Source organism: Balaenoptera musculus, chromosome 5 (assembly GCF_009873245.2).
Source record: "Balaenoptera musculus isolate JJ_BM4_2016_0621 chromosome 5, mBalMus1.pri.v3, whole genome shotgun sequence".
Lineage (NCBI taxonomy): Eukaryota > Metazoa > Chordata > Mammalia > Artiodactyla > Balaenopteridae > Balaenoptera > Balaenoptera musculus.
Genome location: NC_045789.1, coordinates 137517926 through 137543675, shown reverse-complemented (window position 1 = coordinate 137543675; position 25750 = coordinate 137517926). Strand labels below are relative to the sequence as shown.

At 55.9% G+C, this 25750-nt stretch overlaps 1 protein-coding gene across 1 annotated transcript; it reads right to left on the bottom strand.

Annotated features, from left to right (window-relative positions):
• Positions 1-1988: 1988 nt before the first annotated feature.
• On the bottom strand, positions 1989-25704 carry TRMT44 (tRNA methyltransferase 44 homolog). Its single transcript, XM_036853953.1, has 11 exons — positions 25048-25704; positions 23245-23359; positions 20494-20713; positions 18454-18522; positions 17550-17657; positions 16237-16308; positions 12698-12804; positions 11215-11398; positions 8924-9329; positions 6980-7096; positions 1989-2697 (listed from the first exon to the last, which is right to left on the bottom strand). The coding sequence occupies exons 1-11, from the start codon at positions 25682-25684 to the stop codon at positions 2468-2470; spliced, it is 2265 nt and encodes a 754-aa protein (XP_036709848.1). The 5' UTR covers positions 25685-25704; the 3' UTR covers positions 1989-2467.
• Positions 25705-25750: the final 46 nt, after the last annotated feature.

Here is a 25750-nt window from a genome sequence, read left to right as displayed (position 1 = left end):
CTCTGGGTCTCGCTCCACCACCAGCACTGACTCAGCCCACGGCCTCTAAACGCACCAGCCACCAGGCTCACAGCCACCCAGCCCTCGGGACGCTCAGAGGTCACCTCCTGCCCTGCTAACCCCGACCAGCCCCGGCTGGCGGCAGGCCAGTCACTACGGTAACCACTGTTCCCCTTGGTGCACCTCCTCCGAGGCAGACGGGGTGAGCCAGGCTCTGGGGACGGGCGAGGTCTGCAGGGCCACGCACCTGTGAGTCCACAGGGCTCCCTGGTCCTTGGAGGAAATGGGACTTCGGGCTAGGCCGCCTGGACACAGGCCGCTGTGGGCCCTGACGCCGCCTGGCCCGCGGCTAGACCGCGTGGGCCTGGTTCAGTCCACCTCACAGCCACCTGTGCGGCGCCCACGAGAGCCCGCGTCCCACAAGACGCTCCGGCTCAGAGCCGTCACCCGGCGTGTCCTCGGGGCAGGCCACAGCCAGGCCACTGTGCTCAGCGATCACCTGGCCTGTGCACCCACAGATGGGCGGCACGTTGCTGCGATGCTACAGCGTGTGTGACGCCCAATGTCACGGTGACCTTTGGGCAGAGGGCACGGCGGTCCTGGGGGCTGGTAAGAAATGGCTCCCGGAACCCAGAGGCTGGATCTGGGTGACACAGCCCATCGCAGCCATTTCGGCAACGCTGGGTGGCACACGGGGGAACTGCAGGCGTGGCGCCCCGCTCAGCGCAGCTCTCAGCCTGGCAGCCCCCATCGGGACAGGCAGAGACCACGCCGCCAGCTGGGGCAGGTGTCCCCGGGGCAACAGGGAGGGCTGAGGTCATCCTCCTGACCCCAAACTGGACGCTGGGCTGAGAACGTACCCTCGGGGCTTTTCAGGACAAGATGTCCGTCCCGGGACCTGGGGGTAGGGGTGCAGCTCATTTTCCTGAGGGCCACGCCGCCTGCCCCAGGACAGGCAGCTCTGGATGGGGTTTTGAGTCCAGATCCCGCAGACCCAGGCTACGGTGGCCGCAGTGCACACCCTCGTGCTGGAAAATGAGAGCAGGTGCTCACGGGCCCGGGCAGACGGGCTGCCTGGGGGGCACACCCTGCACGTGGGGCAGGCCTGAGGCAGCCCCAGGGCTCACCCCGTAGGGATGCTTCCCTTCCAAGAGGAGAAGGGGGGAGGATCCCAACGCAGGGAGGCCAGGGGGCTCGTCCGGAAGGGCATCAGCCCGGATGTGCCGGGCAGCCGGCAACAGCAGCCTCAGCTCAGCGGCTTCAAGGATGGAGGCGCCTCGGCTCTGGGAATAACAGCTCAGAGACTCTGGGAACCTGGGCTCCTCCCAGCTTTCGCTCTGCCCCCCTTGACTTCCTACACCAGGAGGGGTCTCCACAGCCAGGAAACCGCCCCCGGGAGCCCCGGTGGTCCCCTCCCACCTCACTGGTCAGAATGGCTCCATCTGGGACTTCCCTGGTGGTGCAGTGGTTAAGACTCCGAGCTTCCACCGCAGGGGGTGCATGTTCCATCCCTGATCTAAGAGCCCGCATGCTGCGCACTGCGGCAAAAAAAAAAAGAATGGCTCCATCTGCACAGGCCAAGCCAACCACGGCCGGAGTGGCGTCACTGCGGCCACTCAGGCCCTCCAGGATGTCCTCGTGGGGCCTCACGCAAGGGAGAGGCTGGGTGGGTGGTAGGCAGGCACAGCCCATGTCCCCACCCGGCCAACTCTGCCCGTTCCTGGAGGCTGGCCAGGCGCCTGCTGGCCTGTCCTTGACCTCAACCTGGCACCGGGGACTCCCAGCTGACCAGGGCTTCCCGAGGGCAGGGCCCTGTGCCCCGCGGCAGCCCCAGTCATGCTGCACGGAGCGGAACGGAGTGGGTTCCTTCTCATCACTCACGAATGAACGGAGAATCCCGCACGAGGAACACTCCACAAGGGAAAGGCCGCCGGATACGTTCCACAGAAAATCAAGGGGCAGAACAATATCACTGACACAGCTTTTGGTGTAAAACTATAAACGCAATTTTAAATAGAAGCACATCGGGATTTGGGGATTTTTTTGTTTTCCCGGAATGAGAATTAACGGTACCTGTGGGGAGAAAATCTAGGGCAGGAGAAGGAGGCCAACCCCGGAGCGGCTAGTGGTTGGCGGGGCGGCCACCCTGCTACACACTGAGAAGGGCCAGTTCAAGCACTTCCTGCACCTCCTGAGCCACGAGACACCAGGAGACTGTCACTCTCTCTTCCTGATGTAAAGATGCTGACCACATTTAAAACAAACCCAGCACTCGGACGGGGCGGGGGGAGGGGTGAGTGATTTTAGCTTCTGTGGGGCGCGATCACGTCCCCTGTGAGAACCTGGAGGAAGGAGGAAGGAAAACGACCTTGAACGCCACCAGGTCAGAAGCGCAGCGCTCGGCGGAGCTGGGAGTCTCCCTCATGCTCGGCGTCCCCGCACCAGGCCTCCACGCAGGCGGAGCAGCTCACAGAGGCTGCTTTTTCTTCCTGGTGGTGGCCGGCCGCAGCTCCCCAGGCCCGTGGGCAAACGGGCAGCGGTCCGAAGGCAGAACACAACCGTCAGGGTGATGAGTGAAAAACCAACAGATTCGGGTTTTGAAGGTTTCCGAGAACAGCCTCCGTTTTACTTCTGGTTCCTTTTCCTTCCGAGGCCTCTCTTCCCGCCAGTCGCGGAGGCGAACTCGCCCGTTCAGAACTGGGGGTGGGAACAAGGAGAGAAGACACAGCCGAGGCGTGAACTGCGAGCTGGGCAGGTCGCCGGGCTCTGTGGGGACAGCTGTCCAGGGCCGGGGTGCGGCCACGGGAGACGCAGCCCCCGGCAGGCTCGGCGGCGGGAGGGGGAGAGGCGCTGGGATCCCGGGCGGTGGCCCCAGCCCCCCACCTGCCCGCGGCCTGCAGTCCCCCCTACACACACGGGAGCACGAGGAGGGGCTGGGGGGAGCAAGGACAGGGTTGTGGCGCCTGGGAGCCGTCAGGAGCTGCCGCACACCAGGGGGAGGGCGGGGGGCCGGCGCCGGAGGTCCTGGTGGTGACAGGAGCCGGGCGTGACCACTCGTGGGCACCGGCTCGTGGAACAAGGCTAACGACGACCCCGAGCGTGGTCCCGACGCGGGCAGGACGTCCGCGTGGCGGCACGGGCCCTCGAGGGCACGTGTCCGCATCACGAGGAGGGAGCGGAGGGAGCGGCGGAGAGGCCCCGTCCGGGCAGGCGGAGGCGAGGGGCAGGCTGCGGGGGCCACCAGGGTTACAGGCAGAGCCCCCAAACGTAAACGGGAAGTAGCGGGTAGGGGCACGGCAGCCCTGTCGGCAGGGGCAGGGCGGGAGGCCTTCACGGAGCAGCACGGGGCTGAGATGCGGCGGGGGGACCTGTGTGGGCGGGGTGACCGCAGAGCTGGGCCGCTGGAGGACCCCGGGGCCACCCAAACGCCTCCTGAACCGGTCGCCCCAACTCGGCTGAAGCTGCGCTGGGAGCTTCCGCTGGGCCGTTTCCTCCCGAGAAGCCAACACCCCCACGTGAGACGGGGCCAGAGCAACCAAACCCGTCCTGCTTTTCCTGGAAGCCATACAGCCACCTGGAGACGGAAAGGCTCAGCAGAAATAAAGGAAGCTTAGTGAACAAATCTGGCTCTCCAACTTCTAAGGAAAACTTGAAAGTGTGCATTCAAGCTTGAATTTCACTTTCAAATTGCCTCGTGTTGCAACAATAACCAGACTGTCTGTCTCTGCAGACTGATGTTTATTGAAAACTGTCCCCTGAAACCAGAGGAAGGAACTGCAGAGGTGCCTCTCCGCACGAGGGACACAAGGCAGGGATTCACCCTCGGGGGCGGCCGAGAAGCACCTCGGAAGGGCCAGGCCGGCCCTGCTTCCAACGCGGCAGACGCAGAGAGCTCGGCTGTCCTGGCCCGGCAGCAGGGCAGGCAGCCACGGCCTTCCACAGGCGCTCCCACAGCAGCCCCTCCCGGCGCAGCCGGGAACGACACGCCCTAGCCGGGGCGGGGCGGCCGGAGCCCCCCAGCCATGTGCAAGGAGCCTGGGAGGCGGGACTCCCCCAGACTCCCGCCGTGGGTGCCCCAGAAAGAGGAGGAGCCCCTGATGGCCTGGACGGGCTCAAGACAAAGCCGGACGAGAGGGCGAGGGGCTCGCTGGGGCCAAAGCCGAGTGCAGACCCTCACCCTCCACAGAGGCTGGCCCGTCCCCTCCCCTCAGGGCGGGCTGGCTCGCAGCGGGCCCTCCACCGGCCGTACCACGTTTCTAGAGCAATCCCTGCAGGGTCGGGGGAAGGGGACCCAGGCAGGATTTGTACGGCCTGTGGAGCAGGCGCTGATGACGAGGGGTGGCCCTGCAGGGGGCAGGGGCCGGCAAGTCCCGGGGGGCCAGGCCGGCTGACAGGCCCCCGCCCCCAGGCTGGGCAGGCCCCCCTCTGCTGAGCTGCGTCCGTGTCCTCAAGGCTGAGCGCGGGCTCCACGCCCGGCCCAGGGCGGCGCCTGCCCTCCCGCGCCCGCCCGGCGCATGCCCGCCCCACAAGGTGCTCACCGGAAACTGTTTTCACCTCCTCACTCGTGTAAAACTAACCATGCTAGTTTAAAAAAAAATCTCCTACAGAGGTCAGACCCAGCTTTGGTGCTTACTTTTTGCATGACTGGGTGTAGAATGTTCACTGGAGTTCAATCCCCAAGCCACCTACTCAGAAGTGTTTCCAAAAATAAACGTGCTCCTCGATGCAAACCGCACAGAAGACCCATCACACACATGCATATTTATGGCGGGGGAGAAAAGAACACTGTTTCGTGAAACCAAACCGAAAAACATGCTGGGAACAGCAGAAAGCGGAGCAGCCTCCTGGGCACAGCGAGTTGTAGTCGCTAAAGCTCCATGCGGTGGAGCCCAGCTGGGTGGGGACTCCCAGCCGCCAGGCCCACCCCCCCCCCAGCCTCTCCGCCCACCAGTGGGCTGCCCGCCACACCCCCCAACCCTGGACCCGCCAGCTCCACTGCGGGGCTCACTGCCACCGCCACAGCAGCAGTTAGCCGACTGAGGTCAAGTGGAAATGAAAACCAACGTTAGCTCTAGAAGGACAAACAACCAGGCCCCCCGAAGGTGGTGCGGGCGTGAACACACGAGCTCTCAGGGGCACACACATGGGGCGGGTGGTACAGGTGTGTATGCCTCGGGGTGGTGCACACACGGCGCTGCGCACGGAGCTCTCAGGTGCACGCGTGGAGGCGGGACCACAAGGTGGCAACGCTCACCTCCCGAGGAGGTCCACAGGCCGAGGAGTGGACAGATGTGCTTCCGCATCTCCGTGCGCAGCCCCTCCACCCACGGCCCCCGTCACGCGGCGACCACCCTGGCGGTAGGAGCACAAAGGTGCGGTGTGGCGGATAGGTCCAGATCCCGGGGCTCGGGACAAGGCCTTCAGGCCCAGTGCTGGCCAGCGCCCTCGGGACAGATTTCTATTCTGTGCTGCCACAGTGGCCTCCCCACCTCTGCAAAGGCCCCAGCCCAGCAGGGCCCGTCACCCCTCCCCACACACACCCCCCAGGCACCTGTCCCAAGGGGCTGGACCCACTGCTTGAAGTGCCCACCCACCCGCCGGGTCCTGGGGATGGGTGGGGACAGGGAGGCCGTCATCTGGGCGTGCAGCCCCCAGCACGGACAGAGTGGGGTCAGGCAGGCATGTCCTCCTTGTCGGACACCCCATCCTTCATCCACGCAGGTGCTGAGCCTGACGCACTGGTCTCCGGCCACCTCTCGGCCCCGCCTGCACGAGCCCACGGTCCGGTTGGGCCTGCCCCTCCCCACCATCACAGCGGGTCAGCATGCCCCTGCCAGTCACAGAAGCCCAAATCCTCCGCACGGCCACGGGGGGCTGCAGCCTGCCAGCGCTATCTCCCCCTCCCCCTCGCTCATCAAGCCCCCACCCTGCCACTTCGCACACGCTGTTCCCTCTGCCTGAAGTGCTTTTCCTTGTTCACTTCGCCAAGTCCCAGCTCAGATGTCATTTCCTAAGCAAAGCCTTCCTGATGCCTGTCTGAGGTGAGGCCAGGCCTCCCTGGGCGAGAAGGTCACCTACGACATTAGGGTGATGCAAGAAGACGCCCACTATTCTTAAAGCCACGCACAGAAGTACTTAGGGGTGACTAGCACATCAGCTGGGCTGTGCTTAAAATACTTCCACAAAGACAAAGGGAAAAAAGCTTTAAGAAGCAAACACGACAACTGATGGACCCTCCGGTTGATGTGTACACAGAATCTCCTCTGTGTACGTTGGTGAAGTTTAACAGAACTTCTTGGAACCCCAGGTGCCCACGTAAACATCTATGACGTTTCCCCTCCCTGTCAGGCTGCAAACTCCAGGAGGGCAGGAGTGGCAGCGCCCCGTTCTGCAGAGCTCTGCAGCCTGCGTGGAAGAGCACGCAGGCCCCGGGCCCTTCTCCCTCCACCCACCTGGATCCCAGGGCGCCAGTGTGTGTGGGGGGGGGGGGTAGGGGTGGGTGGAGGCACATGGGCCGGGGTAGGGAGGCCTCCCTCCTCTAAGCCCAGGGCCTGGATGGGAGCTCAGGATGCTTCCGGTTTGCAGGCAGCCAGAGGCCAAAGCAAAGCAAGTACTGAAGCTCCGCCCGAAAAAGCTCCCCAGCGACAGGAGGCCCTGCCAGCGGCTCTTCCCTCCGTGGGAGGAGGGGGCGCGTCCTGGACGGGGCGGGGCTGGGCCCGGGGGTGCCGGGCAGAGGCTGGCAGCATCACAGAAGCAGAGGTGCGACCCACGTCCTGTCGGGACTTGAGATGCGCATGAGGGGATCTATCCTCTAGCTCTGAAACTCCTCTCCAATGAGGTTCATTTCATTAAAAAACGGGGGGAAAGGAAGGAGAGGGTGGTGGTGGAATCTGCACGAGCGCCACCTCTCGCTGCCTCGGGAACCGTGGAGCCCACCCTCAGGCGCCGAGAGCCGAGGGAGCCCCGGCCAGGCCCTCACCGTGGAACACCTGCGAGCTGTTCCTCAGCAGCGTCCGCAGGCCCCCGCGCTCCCGCCTCAGCCTCCGCAGCGTGTCTCTGTCCAGCTCCCCGGCCACTTCTGCCAAGGACAGGCTCCCTGTGGAAGACGGGGTTTCCCCCACACGAGAACTTTAGTTAAACTGAGTCCACAGCTGGCTGGAACTCCGCAGGCAGAGCCATCGCACCTGAGATGCCAGGCCGTGCGCTCGTGTCTGACCCCCGAGGACAACCGAGCCTCCCAGACACGGAAAGCCAGCCCTGCCGCGCGGCCCGGCCGCTGCTCGGGGGCGGGGACTGCAATTCCCTGCACCAAGCCCACCTCGCAGCCACCTCAAACCCCTTCCGAGAGGAGCCGGGAAGTCTGAGGGGAAAATTAAACCCCCACCCCCCACCCCGCCCAGAACCCCATGGCGCGGGCTCGCACGTGCAGCCCCGCACCGCCGCCTCTCACCCTTCCACGTGTGCGTGTCCCGACCCCGCCACCTCCCACCCTGCGTCCCCTCGGCCATGCCTGGCAGAGGGTAGACCCCAGCCTGGGATGAGTGAGGTCCTGGGGACAGACCCGCTCACTGACGTCGCGCAGGGCTCAGACACACTGGGGGTCCCGAGCCTGACGCTGGGGCAGGGCTCACTAAATCCAGCGACCAAGGGGGGAGTGTGCAGCTGCAAGGCTGAGGGAACCCTCCGCCCCCGCCGGGGCGGGCTTCTCACGCCGGGCGGGGCAGTGGGAGTACCTCAGACCAGCCCGGCCCTCGGAGACCCACCCGCGGAGGACGGCGCCCCGGCTCCCCGACGTTTCCAATGGGCGGGCAGGCCTGAGACCCCATCATCATCGGAGCCACCGCTGCCCACCCAAACTGAGCCCAGGAGGAGACCCCGCCTTTGCTCGCTATCAGGGCGTCCCACCCCGGGCGCAGGGGTTCCCAGAGGACCCCGCAGAGGACAGGGCCATCCTGGGAACCACAGGTCAGAGTCCCTGTGTCCAGAGCCGCCCGCAGGTCTGAGGAGCCTGGGCCCTTCGGGGCCCCGCTCCGAGCCCCCAGGCGCGTCCCCCCCCTCCCCCTTGGCCCGCCTCCGCAGGGCGCACCGAGGAGGGGTGCCGACCCACAGAACCCCCGGCTCCCCAGCCTTGTCCGCAGTTATGCAGATGGTCAGCCCCTCCACCAGGGCGGTGCTGGCTGTGGCCACCACCGGGTCCCCAGAGAGGCTCTCCCAACCAGAGGCTCCCAGGGTCAGGTGATCCCTGGAGGGGGTCAAGCTCTAGGGCACTGCCGCATCACAGGGACACAAGGGATGGGAGGGGCGTGAGGATGAAGAAGGAGACTCAGCACAGCGCCATCCACGCTGCGGGGGGAGAAGAACCCACTGCTCACCCCTCCCTGGGCCGGCCCACCCACGGGGCCAGCGGGCAGCGTCCCCGACAGGCTGAGGGTGGGGCCTCCATCTCCTCCAGTGACCCCAAAACTCAGAGGGCGAGCGCCTGGCTGCACAGGAAGCCCTACAGCCCCCTCGGGCGGCAGCCCACCAACAAGCTCCTTCCCTCAGCCCATCTGCACACTCCTAACGACTTGACAAAAATGACAAAGACTCCTCTTGACGTTTAATTAAAAATGACCACACAGGCACATCCCTGGTGGTCCAGTGGTTAAGACTCCGCGCTCCCAGTGCAGGGGGCCCAGGTCTGATCCCTGGTCAGGGAACTACATCCACACGCATGCCGCAACTAAGAGCCCACTTGCTGCAACTAAGAGATCCTGCACACCGCAAGGAAGATCCCGCAGGTGGGCAACTAAGATCCGGTGCGGCCAAATATTTAAAAAATAAAAAAAATAAAAATAAAAATGACCACACAGTTTTAAGTTGGTTCTAAGAAGAGAAGAGAGTCACTGCCTGAAACCCAGCCAGTACCCAGGGTGGTCGTTACCTCCTCGATTCCAGGCCTTCGCACTCCTGCTCTGAGAACTTCTCATGTTTAACTGCTTTCCACCCAACAACAAATTCGCCACTTGCAAAACCACTCGGTCGAGAAAATCTCGAGGGAGGGCGGCACAGTTCCTCACGCGCTTGACTTTTTCTCTGGGGTGAAATCCAGACAGCCAGAGCCCTTCAGCGGAGGACTCTGGTGTGTGCCCGGCCCCGGCGTCCAGGGCTCCACGCCCCTCGGGGCCATCGGCACCACCGGCGGCGGCCCCGGGTGGGGGAGGGGCAGGCACCTGGCCAGGTGGGCTCACAGGGCCGCCCGGCCTGCTGTTAATGTAGCGGGTTCTCCGCTCATCCACAGAATCTTCTCCAGCGGGCGGGTATGTTCTGGATTTCCCAATGAGACACACCTGCACGTGAAAAGAGCACAGAAGTACTTTAGCAGGTTCCAATCGTATTTCAGCGTTCTCCAGGGAACTCTCTTGTTCCGGAGAATAAATTCCACGAATGTCTTAGACACCCATCATGAAAGGAATCCTTATTTTAAAAACTCATACCAATCAATGACTTAATATACTATCAGCAAAAGCCCACAGGAAGCTTCACTCCTCAGACTTCCACAGAGCCTAACAGACACGACAGACCAAGGTCACCTCTACTGAGCCAACCAGCCGCACCCCACTGCACCCCTCTTCCGCCCCACACACAGACCCTGACGGTAACCCTCCAGAGCTCTCAAGGGCAGCGCTGCCAGAGCGAGGAGAGCACGTGTGCACCTAGCAGAGCACTTGGCATGGCGGGGACGTCCAGTTCACGCCATCCCCTTCCCCGTTCGCACGTCCAGACGAAGGCTGCCCTCAGGAGCCCCGGGGAGAGCCAGGCCCCGTCCGGCGACGCTGCAGTGGGTACAGCGTCTCTGGACGTCCTCTCCGGGCCCGAACCCGATGAAGGTGAATCTGGTTGCATCAGAGCCACCCCTCACTGCTCTCCAGCTGTGCCACCTGCTGAATGTGTGATCTTGGGCAGGTGACAACTTCTGTGTGCGTGGAATGAGAAGGCGGGGCACGTAATCAGTCCTCAATTAACAGCTGCTGTGTGTGGACACCCGCACTTGCATCTGACCCCCAGTTATATGAAAACTGAGGTTCGGAGAGATTAAGCAATGCTCCATGGTCTCCAGCAACCAGTAACGGAATAGCAAATGCAAACATCAAAACTGTAGGCTCTTCATACCTCCGTGACCCAGACTCCAGCAGAATTCCATTCCAACCTCAGAAGGCTGACTTGCCAGAAGAGAGGACATTTAATAGAATGACATGAATGCTCTGAAGGTGAGCCCTATAGGACGTTCCAAAACGAGCTTGAGCAGCGACAGCAGTGACGTAACTGAAGCCGACAGAGGGCCCAGCGCAGGCAGGGGAGCCCGAGTGAGGGTCCAGCACCGGCCGGCGAGCTGCTCCCCCTCGTTGGCAGTGAGGACACGGGCAGGGAGTGTCTGTACTGTGCCCCCGAATGCACTGCTAGGAAGTGGCAGAGCCCAGAGTCAAGCTCAAACCTTCGATCCTTTTCACCACTGTCAAGTCATCAAGCTGAGATCGGATGACAGGTTTTTGTGTTTAGTTTTTCACAAAAAGCACTGACGGCCCATAGAGTCTCATGAAAGAAAGTTACCAGAGATTAATAAAACCGATGTCAACGGTTCCCCTGACTCTCTCATAAGTTCAAGCCCCCTGCGTGGTGAGCAGGTCGGCCCCGACCACCTGGCAGGGTCACAGGCAGTGCAAGGGTCAATTTCTACCTGGAAAAATTCATTTCAAGTAAATCTGAATCAATGAGTCTTTTAATGAGGAAATGTGAAATCATTTTGAACTTCTGAAGCGATTTCAGCCAGTCATTTGGGACCCTAAGTCAGAAGTTAGAGCGTTCAGCCGCAGGCAGCACTACGGCCAGAAACCTGTAGAGAAGCCAAGCTGACACCCACTCTGGGAGGGTCCCCGAGGGGCAGTCACAGTTTCTGGAAAAGGGATGAAGACCCGCTGAGGGTTCCTGCAGAGCTGCCACAGGGCTGGAGAAGGAAGTGCCAGAACGCCTGCAAAGCAGGGGACTGCAGGCACAGAACAAGCCTCTGGACCCGCCAGTGACGGGGATGTTGGGATCAGCAAGGGCACCTCTGAGACAGTCACACCTGCAACCACCCCAGTGTTGTCTACGGTTCTGTGACAAGGACGGCCCCAAGCTTTCCATCTAAACACCACATATCACCCGCCGAGGACAGCCCAGGTGACCAGGACGCACCCTCTTGGTGGAAGGAATCCGAAGACAATCCTCCTCCACGTGGAAGCCACAGGTCGACCCCACCTCGGTGATGAAGTCCAGGTACCCTCGGTACTGGGTCTTCTTGCTCTGCCTCCGCTGGTATTTCCCAATGAAGTCAAAGAAGCAGCAGGGCACGACGAAGAAGCGGCAGTTGTAGGAAGACCTTCAAAGACAATCAGCGACACGGAAACCCAAAGTCTTAAACAAATTCAATAAAGAAAATGCCCCAGAAAGCCACACGGCAATAGTGTGTCAGGGCAAAATGCAAACGATGTGCTACTGGCTAATTTTGTTTTTTATATAAAAAGAAGCGTTATAGCCTTCCCCAATTTAATTTCTAGAAACAATGTAGCATAGTATCTTTTCAATAAAATATGAATCTAATTACTTTTATTAAAAATATTTTTTTTCTATTGCAATTATGACCATCAACTGTAATCTAAAACTTTCTGAAGTACTTGGAGATTTCAGCTGTTGGATAGGAAATTTCAGAGGTAAGCACAAAAAAGATTATGATTTGCTCCTTGACCTATATTATTCTAAAAAAGTCCAAAAGAATGGCCCTGGAAGGAATTATGCTTAGTGAAATGAAGTCAGACAGAGAAAGACAAATACTGTGCATTATCACTTGTATGCTGAATCTAAAAAATAAAACGAATGAAAATAACCAAAAAGAAACAGACTCACAGATATAGAGAATGAATTAGTGGTCACCAGTGGGGAGAGGGAAGCGGGGAGCGGCGAGGCAGGAGTAGAGGATTAAGAGGTACAAACTACTATGTATAACATAAATAAGCTACAAGAATATGTTGTACAGCACAGGGAACACAGGAAATATTTTATGATAACTACAAATACAGTACGACCAAAAAAATTTTTAATCACTACGTTGTATGCCTGAAACTACATAATACTGTAAATCAACTGTACCTAAAAGAAAAGGGGGGGGGGGAGGGCATTAAAAAAATAAATAAATAGAATAGTCCAAAAGAACCTTGGATAAAAGAGACTCGGCAATGAAATATGAAAGGGCAGCAAGGTAACGTGCATCTTAAAGAAGTCTGACTGAGGCAGAGAGCCCAAAATTGAAGAGACAAACATTTCAGCAGAGGGTCTTTACACTGAAAGACAAACCCTCCTGTTATTAGGAAAAACACATCTTTCAACACTGGATATAAACACTGTGGAAGTAATCACAACGAAAATATAATGTGGACGTGTGAACCACATACATAATTTTATATTTTCTAGTATCCGTATCTTCAATAGCAAAATAAAACAGGTGGAATTTATTTTAAATTTAACCCAATATATCCAACAGATTATCATCTCATCAATCTGGACCAGCCACGTTTCAAGTACGCGATAGCCACAAGCAGCCAGTGGCTACGGTTCTGGACAGCGAGGTTCAGGCAACAAAACATCCCCGGACACCACTGTGCTAACACCTCCACCTACTCACCTGGCCGCAATCACAGGTATCCATGGCGTCAGTTCATCAGAATGGTTTCCGATTAACCAATCGACGTCCGGGAAGAGGATCTTATCATTTGGTGTGATTGCACTTTCCTAAAAGGAAGACACAGAACAAGACTAAACGTCTAGTAAATAAAATCAGAGCACAGAGGGCAACAACAAACGCAGCCACCCCTGCAGAACCGCAGCTGTTCCCGGCCCGGTCTCAGACCCTCTGGGCTGCAGGTCTTCATCTGCAAGAGGCGGAAGCTGGGCCAGGAGTGAATAAGTGTGTGCCCGGCCCGGCCTGCCCGAGGGCACGGCTACTGACAACTTTTAGCATCATCGCTGCGCCGGATAAGCCAACACTTCTAGGTGCTCATCTCCTTTTGATATTAAAAATAGCCTTTTCACATAAATATAAGAGCAGCTAAAGGAGACAGGGGACATGTGAACCGTTTTACTTTTGGCAGGAGGAGGAGCAAGAAACGGCCTGCAGAGGGGTGAGCGCAAAGCTGGGAGGTCTGAGGCTGACTTGACATAGAACCTGATGCACTTACACAACCCACGGAATGAGCGCATCTGTGAAAAGAGAAAATATAGGAAGAATTTACAGAAGCGTGCGCCAGCCTTTGCTATTACGCTATTATCTTTTGTGAACTCTCAGACAGCAAGTTTTTACCCACTGAACAGGCATGTTCACCACTGTGATAGTTTCTGTAGTTAAGCTGGGAACAGCTTGCTTTGAGGATTTAAGAACTTTAAGTGAACACCTTATCCTTTCTGCTAATCAGCAGGCCGTCATTAATTATCAAAGTCAACAGTCTCAATGGTGAAGCTGTCAGTGAGAACTGGAGACTACAGCCGAAACTAACACAACACTGCAAATTCACTATACTTCAATGTAAAAAAAAGGGTTAAAAAAAAAAAAAAACTGGAAAGAGAGACAAAAGAGACTATATAACCACTCAAAATCCTCTAATTTTAGAATTGAAGAATGAACCCCCAAGGCAAGTAAGCAGACGTGTTAGTTCTCGGTCAGAACAAATGGGGAAGACGTGATGTTAACACTCACCTTTCAAGGTCACGGGAGTGTTTTGCAAAGCTGATAGATATAAAAATTGAATTTAAATTCATCTTTTTGGTTCTTGAATAAGCATACGTGCTATTTTCACGTATGTTAAAATGCTGAAAACAGTATTTCAGTGAAATACTGAAAATGGTCTATACGTAATTCAAAAGTAGGCAAAACAAACTTTTGATACTATTTATTCTTTCTTCCCACCCAGTCTACATTTAAATTTGCCTGCCTCTTTAAATGGTCTATGTTTACAAAAACAAATTACGCTTAGTGATTATCATAATCACATTTACAGTTTTCTTTCCAACAACATGCTAGACAACAAAGCTCTACCTGTCTTAGAAAAAGTTTTGGGATATTGAATATGGCAAATTGCAATATTCCTATTTCCTACAGAGCTTCACAAACAAAATTAGGACACTTTGTGCTCATCACAATGCTGTTATCAAAAGCACGTGTTTTTCTTAACCGTCTCTTGCTTACAATCAAATGAGGTTTTTGAAATAAAGGAAAGTTGCACCCCATGCCTGGCCTTCGAGTGCCCAGACTGTGCCTATTCGTGGAACTCGGCCATTTACTGGGAAACACACAGCCCCAAGCCCCTGCCAGCAAAGGCAGGCTCGCTCCTGGCCACGTTCTTCTAGAGCAGAGGTGTCCTCGAAGCGTGGCCAGCCTCCACCCTCACGTTTAACACCGGAACACGCGGGACTCTTCCAGCTCCGCGACCAGAGGTCCAGGTGTAACGAGAAAAAAATCCACGAGAGGTGAGACACAGCACTCCTACTAGCAGGCCTTGACGGAGTGATGGGGTGGGGTTTCCCCCACTCCACAAGAAACCTCGAATAAAGAACTAGAATCTTCTCTCTGTTCTCCAAGGGGCACATTGTGCCAGCCAGCTCTTCCCTGGGGTCATGATTTAAACAGAGCCTATTCAACTGCTGTGTGAACTTTTTACCCAAAGAAATTATTTTGCTTTTTCACCTGGGACACAGGGGATTTTGGAATCAACCACGTTATTCCCTTAGCTTTGATCATCAGCCTCATCGAAATTCAGAGCCCAATTTTATTACCTGCGTAAGGACACGTGGTCTGTACATGTAGCTGCAGAGCCTCCCCTAGTCCTTCATCTGGTTTACCACCATTCCTCAAACCTGAGATTTTTTTTTTAAATGTTCTAATTTACTGTAATGTATGAACATACAAGCAAATGTAAACCCTTGTAGCATAAAGCAAAGTATAAAAATATAATGAGAAACTGAGCAAATAAAAAGCTGTCGGGCAGCTGAAACAAACCTCCCTTCCTCCAATCTTTTTATATTTTGCAATAATATTCTCGACTTTAATAGAAAGGCAAAGAGAAAATATCCAAGTAAGTCTTGAAACTTTCGTTTTCTTTTCATAGATGAAATGATATACCCGAGATCTGCTTCGAAACCACGGCCGGGCGGATGCTGTGGTCGGGGACGGGGAGGAATGAGACAAGAGAACCGCTGAGGCGGGCCGATGAGCTCCTGGGGTCCGGCACGCGCTTCTCTCCACTTCGGTGTGTTCCTGACGTTCCCCACAATGAAGAGCAAACGCCCTTTTCATTTCTCCGGCCAGCATCCTGCCCTCGAGCAGATGAGACGTGGCGTCCCGGTCACCCCCGCGCGTCTTCGCGCAGGAACGGGGTCTAGAGGCGACGCGGGCAGCTGGACAGCAGAGGCCCCACGGCGCCCCGGAGCCAAGGGTGCGGCCCCACCGCCGCGCTCCCCTGCCGGCTTGGAGGGCTGGGCTCTTAGAGACCAACGCCGGGAAACGCTAGAGCCCAGACCTGCCGTGGGGTGCTGCGGAGGAGACCCCGCTCTCTGATGGCTCGGAGCTGCCCTGGACCACGGCGGGGCGGACGGGGCTCCCTGTAGCCCCGCGGTCACGACTGAGGCCAGGCGTGCTGTCCGTCTCCGCTGGACGGCTGCACGTGTGCGGCCCGGTCCGGCCTCTCCACTGCGCTCCCCTCCCCCGACTCCTCGCCAGCTCGCCGTCTTGCTGGAGGCCACTCTTGGCCACGCTGCTCACAGAGCAGGACCGCCCATGGTGCCCGCCCCGGCCCGGTCCTGGCAGGGTGGGCACCCACTGCCTAGTGGAGGTCTGAACGTGCGGCCTGTCCCAAGCACCAGAGGAGATGCAGAGGAGGGGTCGTCCTCCGCCTCTGCCCCCAAGGCGTCCGAGAGCCCCCTCGGGCACCCACAGCAGATGCAAAGGGCCTGAGGCAGACCCGGGGAAGGAGACACGCCTCCGGCTCCGGCATCCCTCCTTCGGTTTAACCGGAAGGCTGTGGAGGTCTAAAGCTTCATCCGCTTTTACCGTCTCAGAGCACTGAGACGAATGTGGACTGCTGTGGTTATGAGCATCTCTGACGGGCCCGTACACAGAGACACCCCTTAAAACAACCGCGCTGAGGTCAAGGGAAGGGACAGAGGAAGTACCTCTAAGTGCGTCTCTGGTCCGTACATGTCCCAAACTTTTCGTCTTCGGACATCAATCCCTCTGCCTGGATGCTGAAACGAGGAATTTCAGGAATCAAAGGTTAAGGCCAGTACACCATAATAAATTAGCAAGAACAAATCAAACTCTGCAGGTATCACCCACTGCGTGAAGTGCAGGAGACCCTCAGCTCCTCGGCTGCTGAGAACAGACACTCGCGTCCCGCGGGGCACAGACGGAACCTGTGCTGCCGAGGCTTCGCGAAGGGGGAACAGAGCCAAGGCGTGGGAATACCTCCACGGCCACACGCAGCCCCGGGAAATACGCCTGCCCGGAAAGGGCGCCGGCTCCTCTGAGCTGGTCAAGTTCAGCTCTCGGGCTCACCTTCTCTTCCAGCCCCCAGACGAGCCTCGTCCTCAGGGTCATTCTCACCCAGCACACCCTGACCACACGCCGCTCTCCCGGGGCCCCACCCCCATGTCTCCACCCACTGGCTCCTAGTCACCACCAGGTGCGCTAACACCCCACAGACAACCTGTTCACAGGGGCACAACTACAGCCTCACTCCTTTACAAAGCACCTCAGAAAGCCCCGTCTAACAGTCCCATTCCAAAGTCCCACAGGTGAGGACAAATGTGTCTGTCCATAAGGCAAGACGCTATGGTCACAAGAAAACCAGCCTTCGGGTCACCACCATTGGGCTTCAATCCCCACTGTCACTCTCGAGCACAAAGCTCACTGGGCCAGGTGACGGCGCTGCTGTACCCAGGTCACTGGCCTCGCCGGACGCTGCGAGACGCCGGGGAAAAGCTGACGCTTGCGAGTCCTGAACTGCTCCCAGGGCCGGGGCTGTTCTCAGCTCTCAATGCCTCTGCTTCACAATCCAGAAAATGGGTGCAAGACTGACTATCACAGTTTTACATATGTATGTGTATCAATACAATATACGGGTGCCTGACTGCCCTCTGAGCTAGAATCTAAACTTCTCTAGGGCAGAACCCACCTTATCCTTTATATTCCCCTCCCTGTGCTTTGAAATGGTGGGTTTTCCCAAGAAAATACTGACAACAAAAACATCAGAGCTGTTGAAAGTGTGTGGTTCCACAGGCCGAGTGTCTGAGAGCCCTCTTCCAGTCTAACGAGACCACTGTCTCTGGTCCTGTTTACAAGCTGCCTGCTCCACAGTTCACAACCGGCCACTACGCCGACAGCCAGGCCGCCTCTGAGTCCAGACCGGACCAGCAGAGAAAGACCTCGCGCTGGGCCTGAAGACGCTCTAGCAAAGGTACGAGGAACGGCCCCGGGCATGCTTTACCCCCTCGCTGCTCAGGATGTGGACCAGGAGGCCGTTCCCACAGCCGAGGTCGACAAAGGACTGCCTGGTTGGCTCTCCCCGCTCAGCTCTCTCTTCTTCCCATAGAATCTAAGGAAACAGAAAAAAAAACCCAAAGTCAGTTTGTGATTCACTCTACGCCAGAGTAATGCAGACACAACCCCACGTGGAACGACAGATCCTCTCGCACACAGGAGGAGCGGCCTCCTCCGAAGCCCCGGGCCTCCGCGCAGGTGGTGCCCGGGTGAGCAGAGGGAGGCGGGATTCGCCCGCGGCCCCGGCCGGACGCCGCGCGGGCATCGAAGCCGTCTTCTTCCACCCAGAGTCCACGTTCACGTGGTCGTCTCTGGGCAAGGGCTGTACAGATTACTGTTAGCTCCTTCAGGCGTTCTCTCAACTCTTCAAGCTTTGTGTGCTTTGAGAAGCAATGTTATTTCGAAGACTAAGAGAATTACGGGTGAAAGGAAATTGGAAGGTATCTCCTCTAAACAGCTCATAGATGAGAAAATCAAGACTATGAAGCTAAAGGCTTGCCCAGATCCAGGCGGTCAGCAAGGCAGCCGAGAAGGTCTAGAACTAGAAAGACCGCACGCGAGGACGGGTAGGCAGGTGCTTCTCAGACGGGCCCCGACGGCAGCCCCCACACGCAGCCAGCATCTCCGTGTTCCACGCTGACTACTAATTAGGAAAGCACTGCTTCAGTTCAGTTCCTGAGGTTACATTTCACAATTCAGACTTGTTCTACATTCATGCAAAAGCACCATGCAAAGTTAAAAAAAAAAATCACTTGTGTAACCAACCTTGGCAAACAGAACTATAAAAGCCCTGAGCTACCCGTAGCAACCTCCCGCCCTTCCACCTGAACTCAGCCCACAAACAGTCTTACCAGCAGGTAGGCAGCAAGGGCCACGTCTTCATACACGAACTTCTCAGGGTCAGTTACTTCAGGCCACACCTACAACATTTTCAAGGGCATATGTAAATTTTCACCGCATCTGTGTGTAACAGGACACATTGAGACCAATGGAGTCTGAAGCAAGACTGTGGAATAAACACATTGTCTGTAAGACATTTAGGTGGGGCCACTGGGCATCAGAGAGAAACGCTGAGCTATACTACCCTCATCACTTCTCTAGACGAGTATGACAAACAAGGAAATGAGGGGCGGGGCGGGGGGGTCGAGGACGCAAAGGCGCAGGGGTCAGGAGGTCAGTGCTCCACCCTCCGGTCTGTCAGTGAGTTGCTGTCACTTGTCAGGAGTGTCACTCAGCTGTTTTGTCCCCGTCTCCCTATCTGTAAAGCAGGGATAAAGACTTTGACTTAATTACCATGCAGGATGACCATCAAGTACTATGAAACTAGAAAATACTGGCTGTGCAAGCGTGAGGCCTAATTATTAAAATCAGTAACGTGCAGAACGGGAGTTTGGGAGAAGAGAAAAAAACCAATGGCCAATGTTAAACGTTCAGATTTCTGTTTCCAGTCTAGTGGATTAAACAGTTTGGACGAACCATCTCACCAAGGACAATTTTAAAAGCTGGAAGAATAAAGAAGTCCCTTCTTAAAGGTACTAAACAGTACGATAATGAAGGACCACTAGGCCAGGACCTGGGAGAGAAGGGGAACCCAGCTGAGGTCAGCCAGCTCCAGTAGGAACGGGTGGTTACTGTTTCACACCTGAGACTCTGGGGGATGCTCTGCTACACAGGGGGAGGGGACTGATACAAAAACACACGGCAACGATGAACTGCGGTTACTTCTAGGAGAAGGGAGGGAGATACGAACAGGAAGAGGACAAAGCAAGTTCAACTCCGTTAGCACAGGCGCCTCGGAGATACTGCGAGTTCAGTTCCAGACACCCCAACAAAGTAAATATTGCAGTAAGGCGAGTCACACAGACTTTTTGGCTTTCCAGTGCATATAAAAGTTCCGTTTACACTATAGAGTAGTCTATTAAGTGTGCAATAGCATTGCGTCTAAAAAAACAACGGACGTACTTTAATTAAAAAATACTTTATTGCTGGGAATTCCCTGTCAGTCCAGTGGTTAAGACTCAGCACTTTCACAGCAGAGAGCGTGGGTTTAACCCCTGGCTGGGGACTTAAGATCCCGTTAAGCCGCCTAGCGCAGCCAAAAAATAAAATACTTGATTGCTAAAAAAATGCCAACCATCATCTGAGTCTTCAGTGAGTTATAGTAGTAACATCAAAGGTCACTGATCACAGGTCACCATGACAAATATAATAATAATGAAAAAGTTTGAAATATTGTGCAAATTACCAAAATGTGACACAGATATACGAAGTGAGCAAACGCTGTTGGAAAATGGTGCCAACAGACCTATTCCGTGCAGGGCCGTTACAAACCTTCAATTCGTAAAAAATACAATATTTGCAAAGCACAAAAAATGGAGATATGCTTGTGATACTTTATTTCTTAAGCTGGGTGTGAATACACAGATGTTTGTTGTTACCTTCTTTTTACATCTTAAAGTTAAGGACATTTTACAAGATTTGTCTCCTTTTTGGAAGTATATGCTTTTGTACTTTAATTTTTCATGTATTTTCTTCAAATACCTTTATGTTTGTACTAAAGAATTATGGTAATTTAGTATTTAAATATTCAATTATTTTAAATTAAATTATTTTCCTTTTGTTCTCTTGAAAAAAAATAGTAACGTGCCAAAACAGAACAAAACAAAAAAAAACAAATCCTTTTCCACAGCGTAACTGCCAATGTTTTTATGGTCTGCATCCCTAACTATGTCAAAGTACAGGCTGCAATGTGGGACTTCAGGTGGGTATGTTTTGACTTAATGTCTGCATCTGTAGCACACAGGCGAAACAATGTTACCTGCAGTAGCTTGGTATATCACCTCGTTTAAATGGGGGTGGGGGAGGTCACAGACGTCTTTCCCCAGAATTACCTTGACCATGTCTTTATACTTCTCTTTAAGCGCCTGGTAAGCCTTGCTGTACTTCATGATGGAAATGAGGGACAGGGTGCTTTTGAACCCACTCTGCCTGCTCCCCACACACCACCTGGCCAGTTTGGCCAGCAACTCTTCTCCAAGCCAGGTGGGTTTGGGATACACAATGCCATCTGAATGCCATCTTTCTGGACAGAAAATTAAAACAGATATGAACCTTTGAAAATAAGAGAAATATGAATAAGCAGAGCTGGTTTCAATTCTTATTTTTAAACTACACATTTCTTTGCCAAAAGAACAGAGAAATTAAGACAGCTACGATGACAAAATATTGTACCCCAAACACAAGACAATCTGGAACTAGTTACAGAATTTTCATCCTACAGAGAAAAACACATTTAAAAAGCAGCAAGAATTCCTCCTCTCTTGCAAACGTTGTTAAAATGCATTTACACAACTTACGAAGCCCATCAGAAGGATGGCAAACGACGAAGTTCCTCTCACCTCCCACTTCATGCACTGATTAGCTAGATTCTAAAACATCTATGGATTTCTTTAACTTCTCTAGGTTTTATACGTTTCACATGTGCTACCCAGATGTAGAACGCTGGTCCACTGAGGATCTCCCATCCAGGAAGCTGAGTGCTCGGTCACCAAGCTGAGGACACATACACAGTCCCTGTGGCTCACAGGCCTTCTAGGTCACCGTGTGTCCTCTGCCACCAGAGCGCACAGGCCGCGGCCCTGTCTGTTCTGTTCGCTGCTCGACCCGGGCCCCAGCAGTGCCTGATCACAGCGGGCGCTCGCTGTCTGGGCGCTGAGTAAACGCGCAACCCGCGGGCCCAGGTCACGACAACACATCCACCGAGGCTGCGACCCAGGCAGTGCGATGAAGGGGAGAAGCATCAAGTTCGCTGGCGCACAGAGAAGGAGGTGGCGCTCAATGGGGGCCCCTAAGAAGGAGCAGAAGCACAGGCGGCTGGGTGAGGGGGCGGGGCTGGGGGCAGGCGTGGGGCAGGGGCAAGGGCAAGGGGTGGCCCGTCTGCTGAGAGTTAGGACTGTCAGGCTTTTGCCACCAGGCACGTCAAAGGGACACAGCTCACTCCCGTAAGTAACAGGTGCCGAGTGTCCACTGAGAGACACGCCCCAAGATGCTCACCTTTCCCGTCCCCTCCCCTCGGAAGCTATCCTGCTGGGGCTGATGGCCTCGGGCCTTTCCTCTGCTCTTCCTGGGCCCCACGCTCTTTCCCAGGTGTCCCCGGGGACAGGAGGTGTCAGCCGGGAAAGGTGGGGAGTAGCCAGCCGGGCACGCAGAAGCTCACGGAGAACAGGGGCTGGGATCCCACCGCATCAGCCACGCTGAGCGCCCGCCGCGGCCGGACTCGGGCCGGGCTTCCCCAGCCAGGCGGGGGGACGGCAGCTTCCGGCGCGCACCCGCAGCTCCGGCGTCGGCGCCCCCTGGGTGACCCACACGGGCACACCGGCTTTCCCACAGGGTCTGCCCTCACTCTCCAGGGGAGAGGAAAGGGCCTCGGGCAAGGCCCCTCGGGGAGCATTGAACAACTGGCAAGAGGCTTCGCCCCAGCAGACCCTGAGTATTCCACCCAGCGTGCAAGCCTGCAACGGGTCCCTGGTAAGCCCAGCCCAGCCCCCTCCTGGGGGCTCAAAAATGATTAAACCCGTTTCAGAGGTGAGAAGACTGAGGGCCACAGAGGCAACGTACCCAAGCTCAATGCTGGTGGGGAAACCCAGGTCTACGTGACTCCAAAACCAAGCTCTTCCCAATGTACCCCTCCGCTCTCTATGAAACCATATGCAAAGCTCATCCCCAAGGTTGTCTTGAAAGAATAGACCCATGTGGCTCTCAGGAAAACATCAGCAGAAGAATAGCGAGTGATTTAACCTTCCTCTGACTTTTTCATTTAAAAAATACCAAATGGAAGTAAATCAAATTTCACACTTTCCAGACAGGCCCAAACACCACATGGAATTAAGGGAACAGATGAAACTGCTGCTTTTATAATAAACATCACAGAATACCCACTACGTCTAAGACCACGTGAGCCTCAGTGGACAATAAAAAAGAAGGTTCCACTTACCACCCATTACCAAGGTGTAAGAAATAACAAAATAACGAAAGGACTGTGTTTATTTGAATTCGGTGCTAGAACCAGGTGCTACTAACCATCAAGGCTACACGGAATGTATGGGCCCTCCAGCCAGGCTATGACCACCCAGGTGCCAACAGGAACAAGGACGCGTCAGGGAAACACCAACTAGAAAACACATTCCCACAAACCTGAACCGCCTGAGAGAGAGTCCCTGCTGCTCCCTGGTGACCGGAATCTTACAGTCGCCTAAGGAAATCCCTGACTGGGGCTTCCCTGGTGGCGCAGTGGTTAAGAATCCGCCTGCCAACGCAGGGGACACGGGTTCAAGCCTTGGTCCAGAAGATCCCACGTGCCGTAGAGCCACAACTAGTGAGCCTGTGCTCTAGAGCCCGTGTGCCACAACTACTGAAGCCCGTGCGCCTAGAGCCCGTGCTCCGCAACAAGAGAAGCCACCGCGATGAGAAGCCCGTGCACCGCAACAAAGAGTAGCCCGCGCTCACTGCAACTAGAGAAAGCCCGCGCACAGCAACCAAGACCCGATGCAGCCCCCCAAAATTAATTAATTAATTAATTTTTAAAAATCATTGATTTAAAGCATCAATCATTGAGAGAAAGGAATAAGTTTTCCAGTCCTTACCATTCTCCTTCGCTATGACTGAGCTGAATTTGATACACGTTGCTCGTCTTGACCTTTAAATTCCCTTCATTGTCTTCTTCCAAAGGTAAAAAAATTACAGTTCCATTGAGGACATCTGGGGAAAAAAAGATAGGGATGATCAATTAAAACTGCTCAGTTCAGAGTCTCATCAAAAGTGGTCTCAAAAAAATAGTACTGAATCCACCGTGCCTTCAACCTCCAGGGCTTTTCCCCACTCGATTTACATCAGCGAATGTCCTGGCCACGGCCGCATCCCCGAGCCTGCACCGCGCCACACGGAGCAGCCGTGTTCAAAGAGCTGAGCGTAGTCCTGAAAGGGCGCCCCCTGTGGAGGAGCGATGCTCACCAAGAGGAAGAGGACAGGCTTAGCCGGCCCCGCTCTTCCGTGAAGCCCATGTGAGAACGCAGACATCCACGTCTGAAGGCCTCGTGGGCAGATGCGCTCATCCCCTCAGGCCGGGAGAGGTGAAGTGTAAAAGGTGATCAAAGCTGGAAGGGCTCCTAAACTAGTCTGGGCAGCAGGGTCAGAGAGCGCCTCCTGGAGGAGGGGACACCTGCCGAGAGTCTTACAGGGGCACAGAGGCCCACAGTATTGGGGGGCAGGAAGGGGGTACGCACCCACCAGTAGTTCAGCATCGCTGCTTGTGGTGGACAGAACAACCTCCAGAGACACCCGCACCCTGACACCCAGAACCTGTGACCACATGGAGTTGTTTCATGGCAAAAAGGGACTCTACAGATGTGACGAGGGTTACGGACCTTGGAAGAGAGAGAGGGTATCCTGGATTACGCAGGTGGGCTTAGCCTAGCCACATGAGCCCTGAACAGCTGAGAACCGTCTCCAGCTAGAGGCAGAAAAGATGCAGCAGCAGGGGAAGCCAACGAGGCTCTGAGCATGAGACAAATTCGCCACGGGTGCGGCTCTGAGATGGAGGGAGGCCTCTACGAGCTGCCCCAGGAGCTGGCCTTTTCCCTTATCCCTTTACCTAGTAAATTCCTCTTTACCACTCATGGTCCAGCGCTCCTTCACCGTCTTCCCCAAGCCTTCCAGACACCACCCCAATCCACAACCCCACCCTCTGTACTAAGGATTCACATTTCTACGTGCCCCCTCCAAAAACAATGAAAAATCTACAACCACCCTAGGACATGGCAAGGAAACTGGCAGACTAGGTGCCTTTAGTGCCTTTTCACTTACTGGCTGGTTTTTAATCTAACTGCATCCTCTGCGAAAGATTCTCCTCGGGACCAAACTCTAGGCAGGCTCCTCTGAGGCCTGTGTCAATTAGGGTTCAACCTTGGCCTATGAAGACCTGAACAAACACTGTCACAGTTCCCAACAGCTCAAGGCCACATCCCTCGCCTGACTCTAGGCCCCCTTAAAGTGCCCACCTGAAAAAACTCAAGGGTGAGAGAAGAATAGACTGTTCCAGCCCACACCTGAACAAGAGCCCCTGTGACCACCTCTGTGGGAGGGGAGGACCTAACATCCACAGGCACCAGTTAGCAAACCCAGATGGGTGTCACAGGGACCGATCCCCCACCTTTCCTGCTTCTGGTTAACTTTTCACCTCCCTGACTCTACCGCCCCATCCTCTTCCTTCATTCTCCCTGTAGAAAGCCCAGTCACCTCTGCACAAATCGCAGTGGAGTTCAGTTCACGCTGGACTCTTCTCCCTACTGTGATAGTGCGCATTACCAATTAAAACCTATCCTTGCCACTTTCACTAGTGTCCGGCTCTATGTATCTTTGGCACCTGCCACTATCAGAAACACTCTTACCCTGCACGACAATTTCTCTCCTCGGAGCACTGAGCGGGCAATGCGTGTTCGTTTTCGGGATGACGGTTCTGAGAATCACGTCGAGCTCGTGCTGAGCCTCTAGCTGCGATTCCGCCCAGGAGCGGGTGAAGAAGGCTAGCATCTCTCGATTGCCGCTGGCGAGGCTTCGGGAGAAATCGTCCCAGAGAGAATCCAGGTCCGAGGCGGGGAAGTCGCCCTCCCCGGCTCCAGCCTTGTCGGGCTGCCCAGGGGCCCCAGAGAGCAGAGGCGCTTTGGCTGCTTCCCGCTGGTCCTCCCCTTGCTGGCGCCGGCCCTGGGACTCCTGGGGGCCTTGCTCGGGGCCTGCGCTCGGCCGAGGGCCGGGCCCCCCCTCGGGGAAACGCTGGCCGTGTCCCGGCCCCTCCTTGGGCCCGCATTCCGCCGAGGCCTGCTCCTCCCGCTCGGGGCCTGAGCTCGGCCGGGGGCCGGCATGCTCGGCCCGGGGCAAGGAGACGCTCCGCCGGGCCTCTAGGCGAGCGCCACACAGCCGCTTGTTGGCCACCTGCGGCCTCTCCACCCACACGGCCACCGCCGCCCAGAAGCCCCCAGGGAGCAGCGAATCCGGGTCGCGCACAGCAACCCTTCCCAGCTCCGCCATGTTCTGTCTCTGCCGAGAACCTCGGCGGCGCGCCGGGATGACGCACGTTACGGCGCGGCGTGTTTG

What these genes read in the sequence shown, in the direction of transcription:
- TRMT44 (XM_036853953.1), bottom strand. Translation starts at nt 25,684, where the DNA reads ATGGCGGAGCTGGGAAGGGTTGCTGTGCGCGACCCGGATTCGCTGCTC. An exon ending in CCCTTGCTGCCTACCTGCTG is followed by an intron (nt 17,658 to 18,453) that starts GTAAGACTGTTT and finishes CTGTTTCCTTAG; the next exon opens with ATTCTATGGGAAGAAGAGAG. An exon ending in GACCAGAGACGCACTTAGAG is followed by an intron (nt 12,805 to 16,236) that starts GTACTTCCTCTG and finishes TCTTCCTTTTAG; the next exon opens with GAAAGTGCAATCACACCAAA.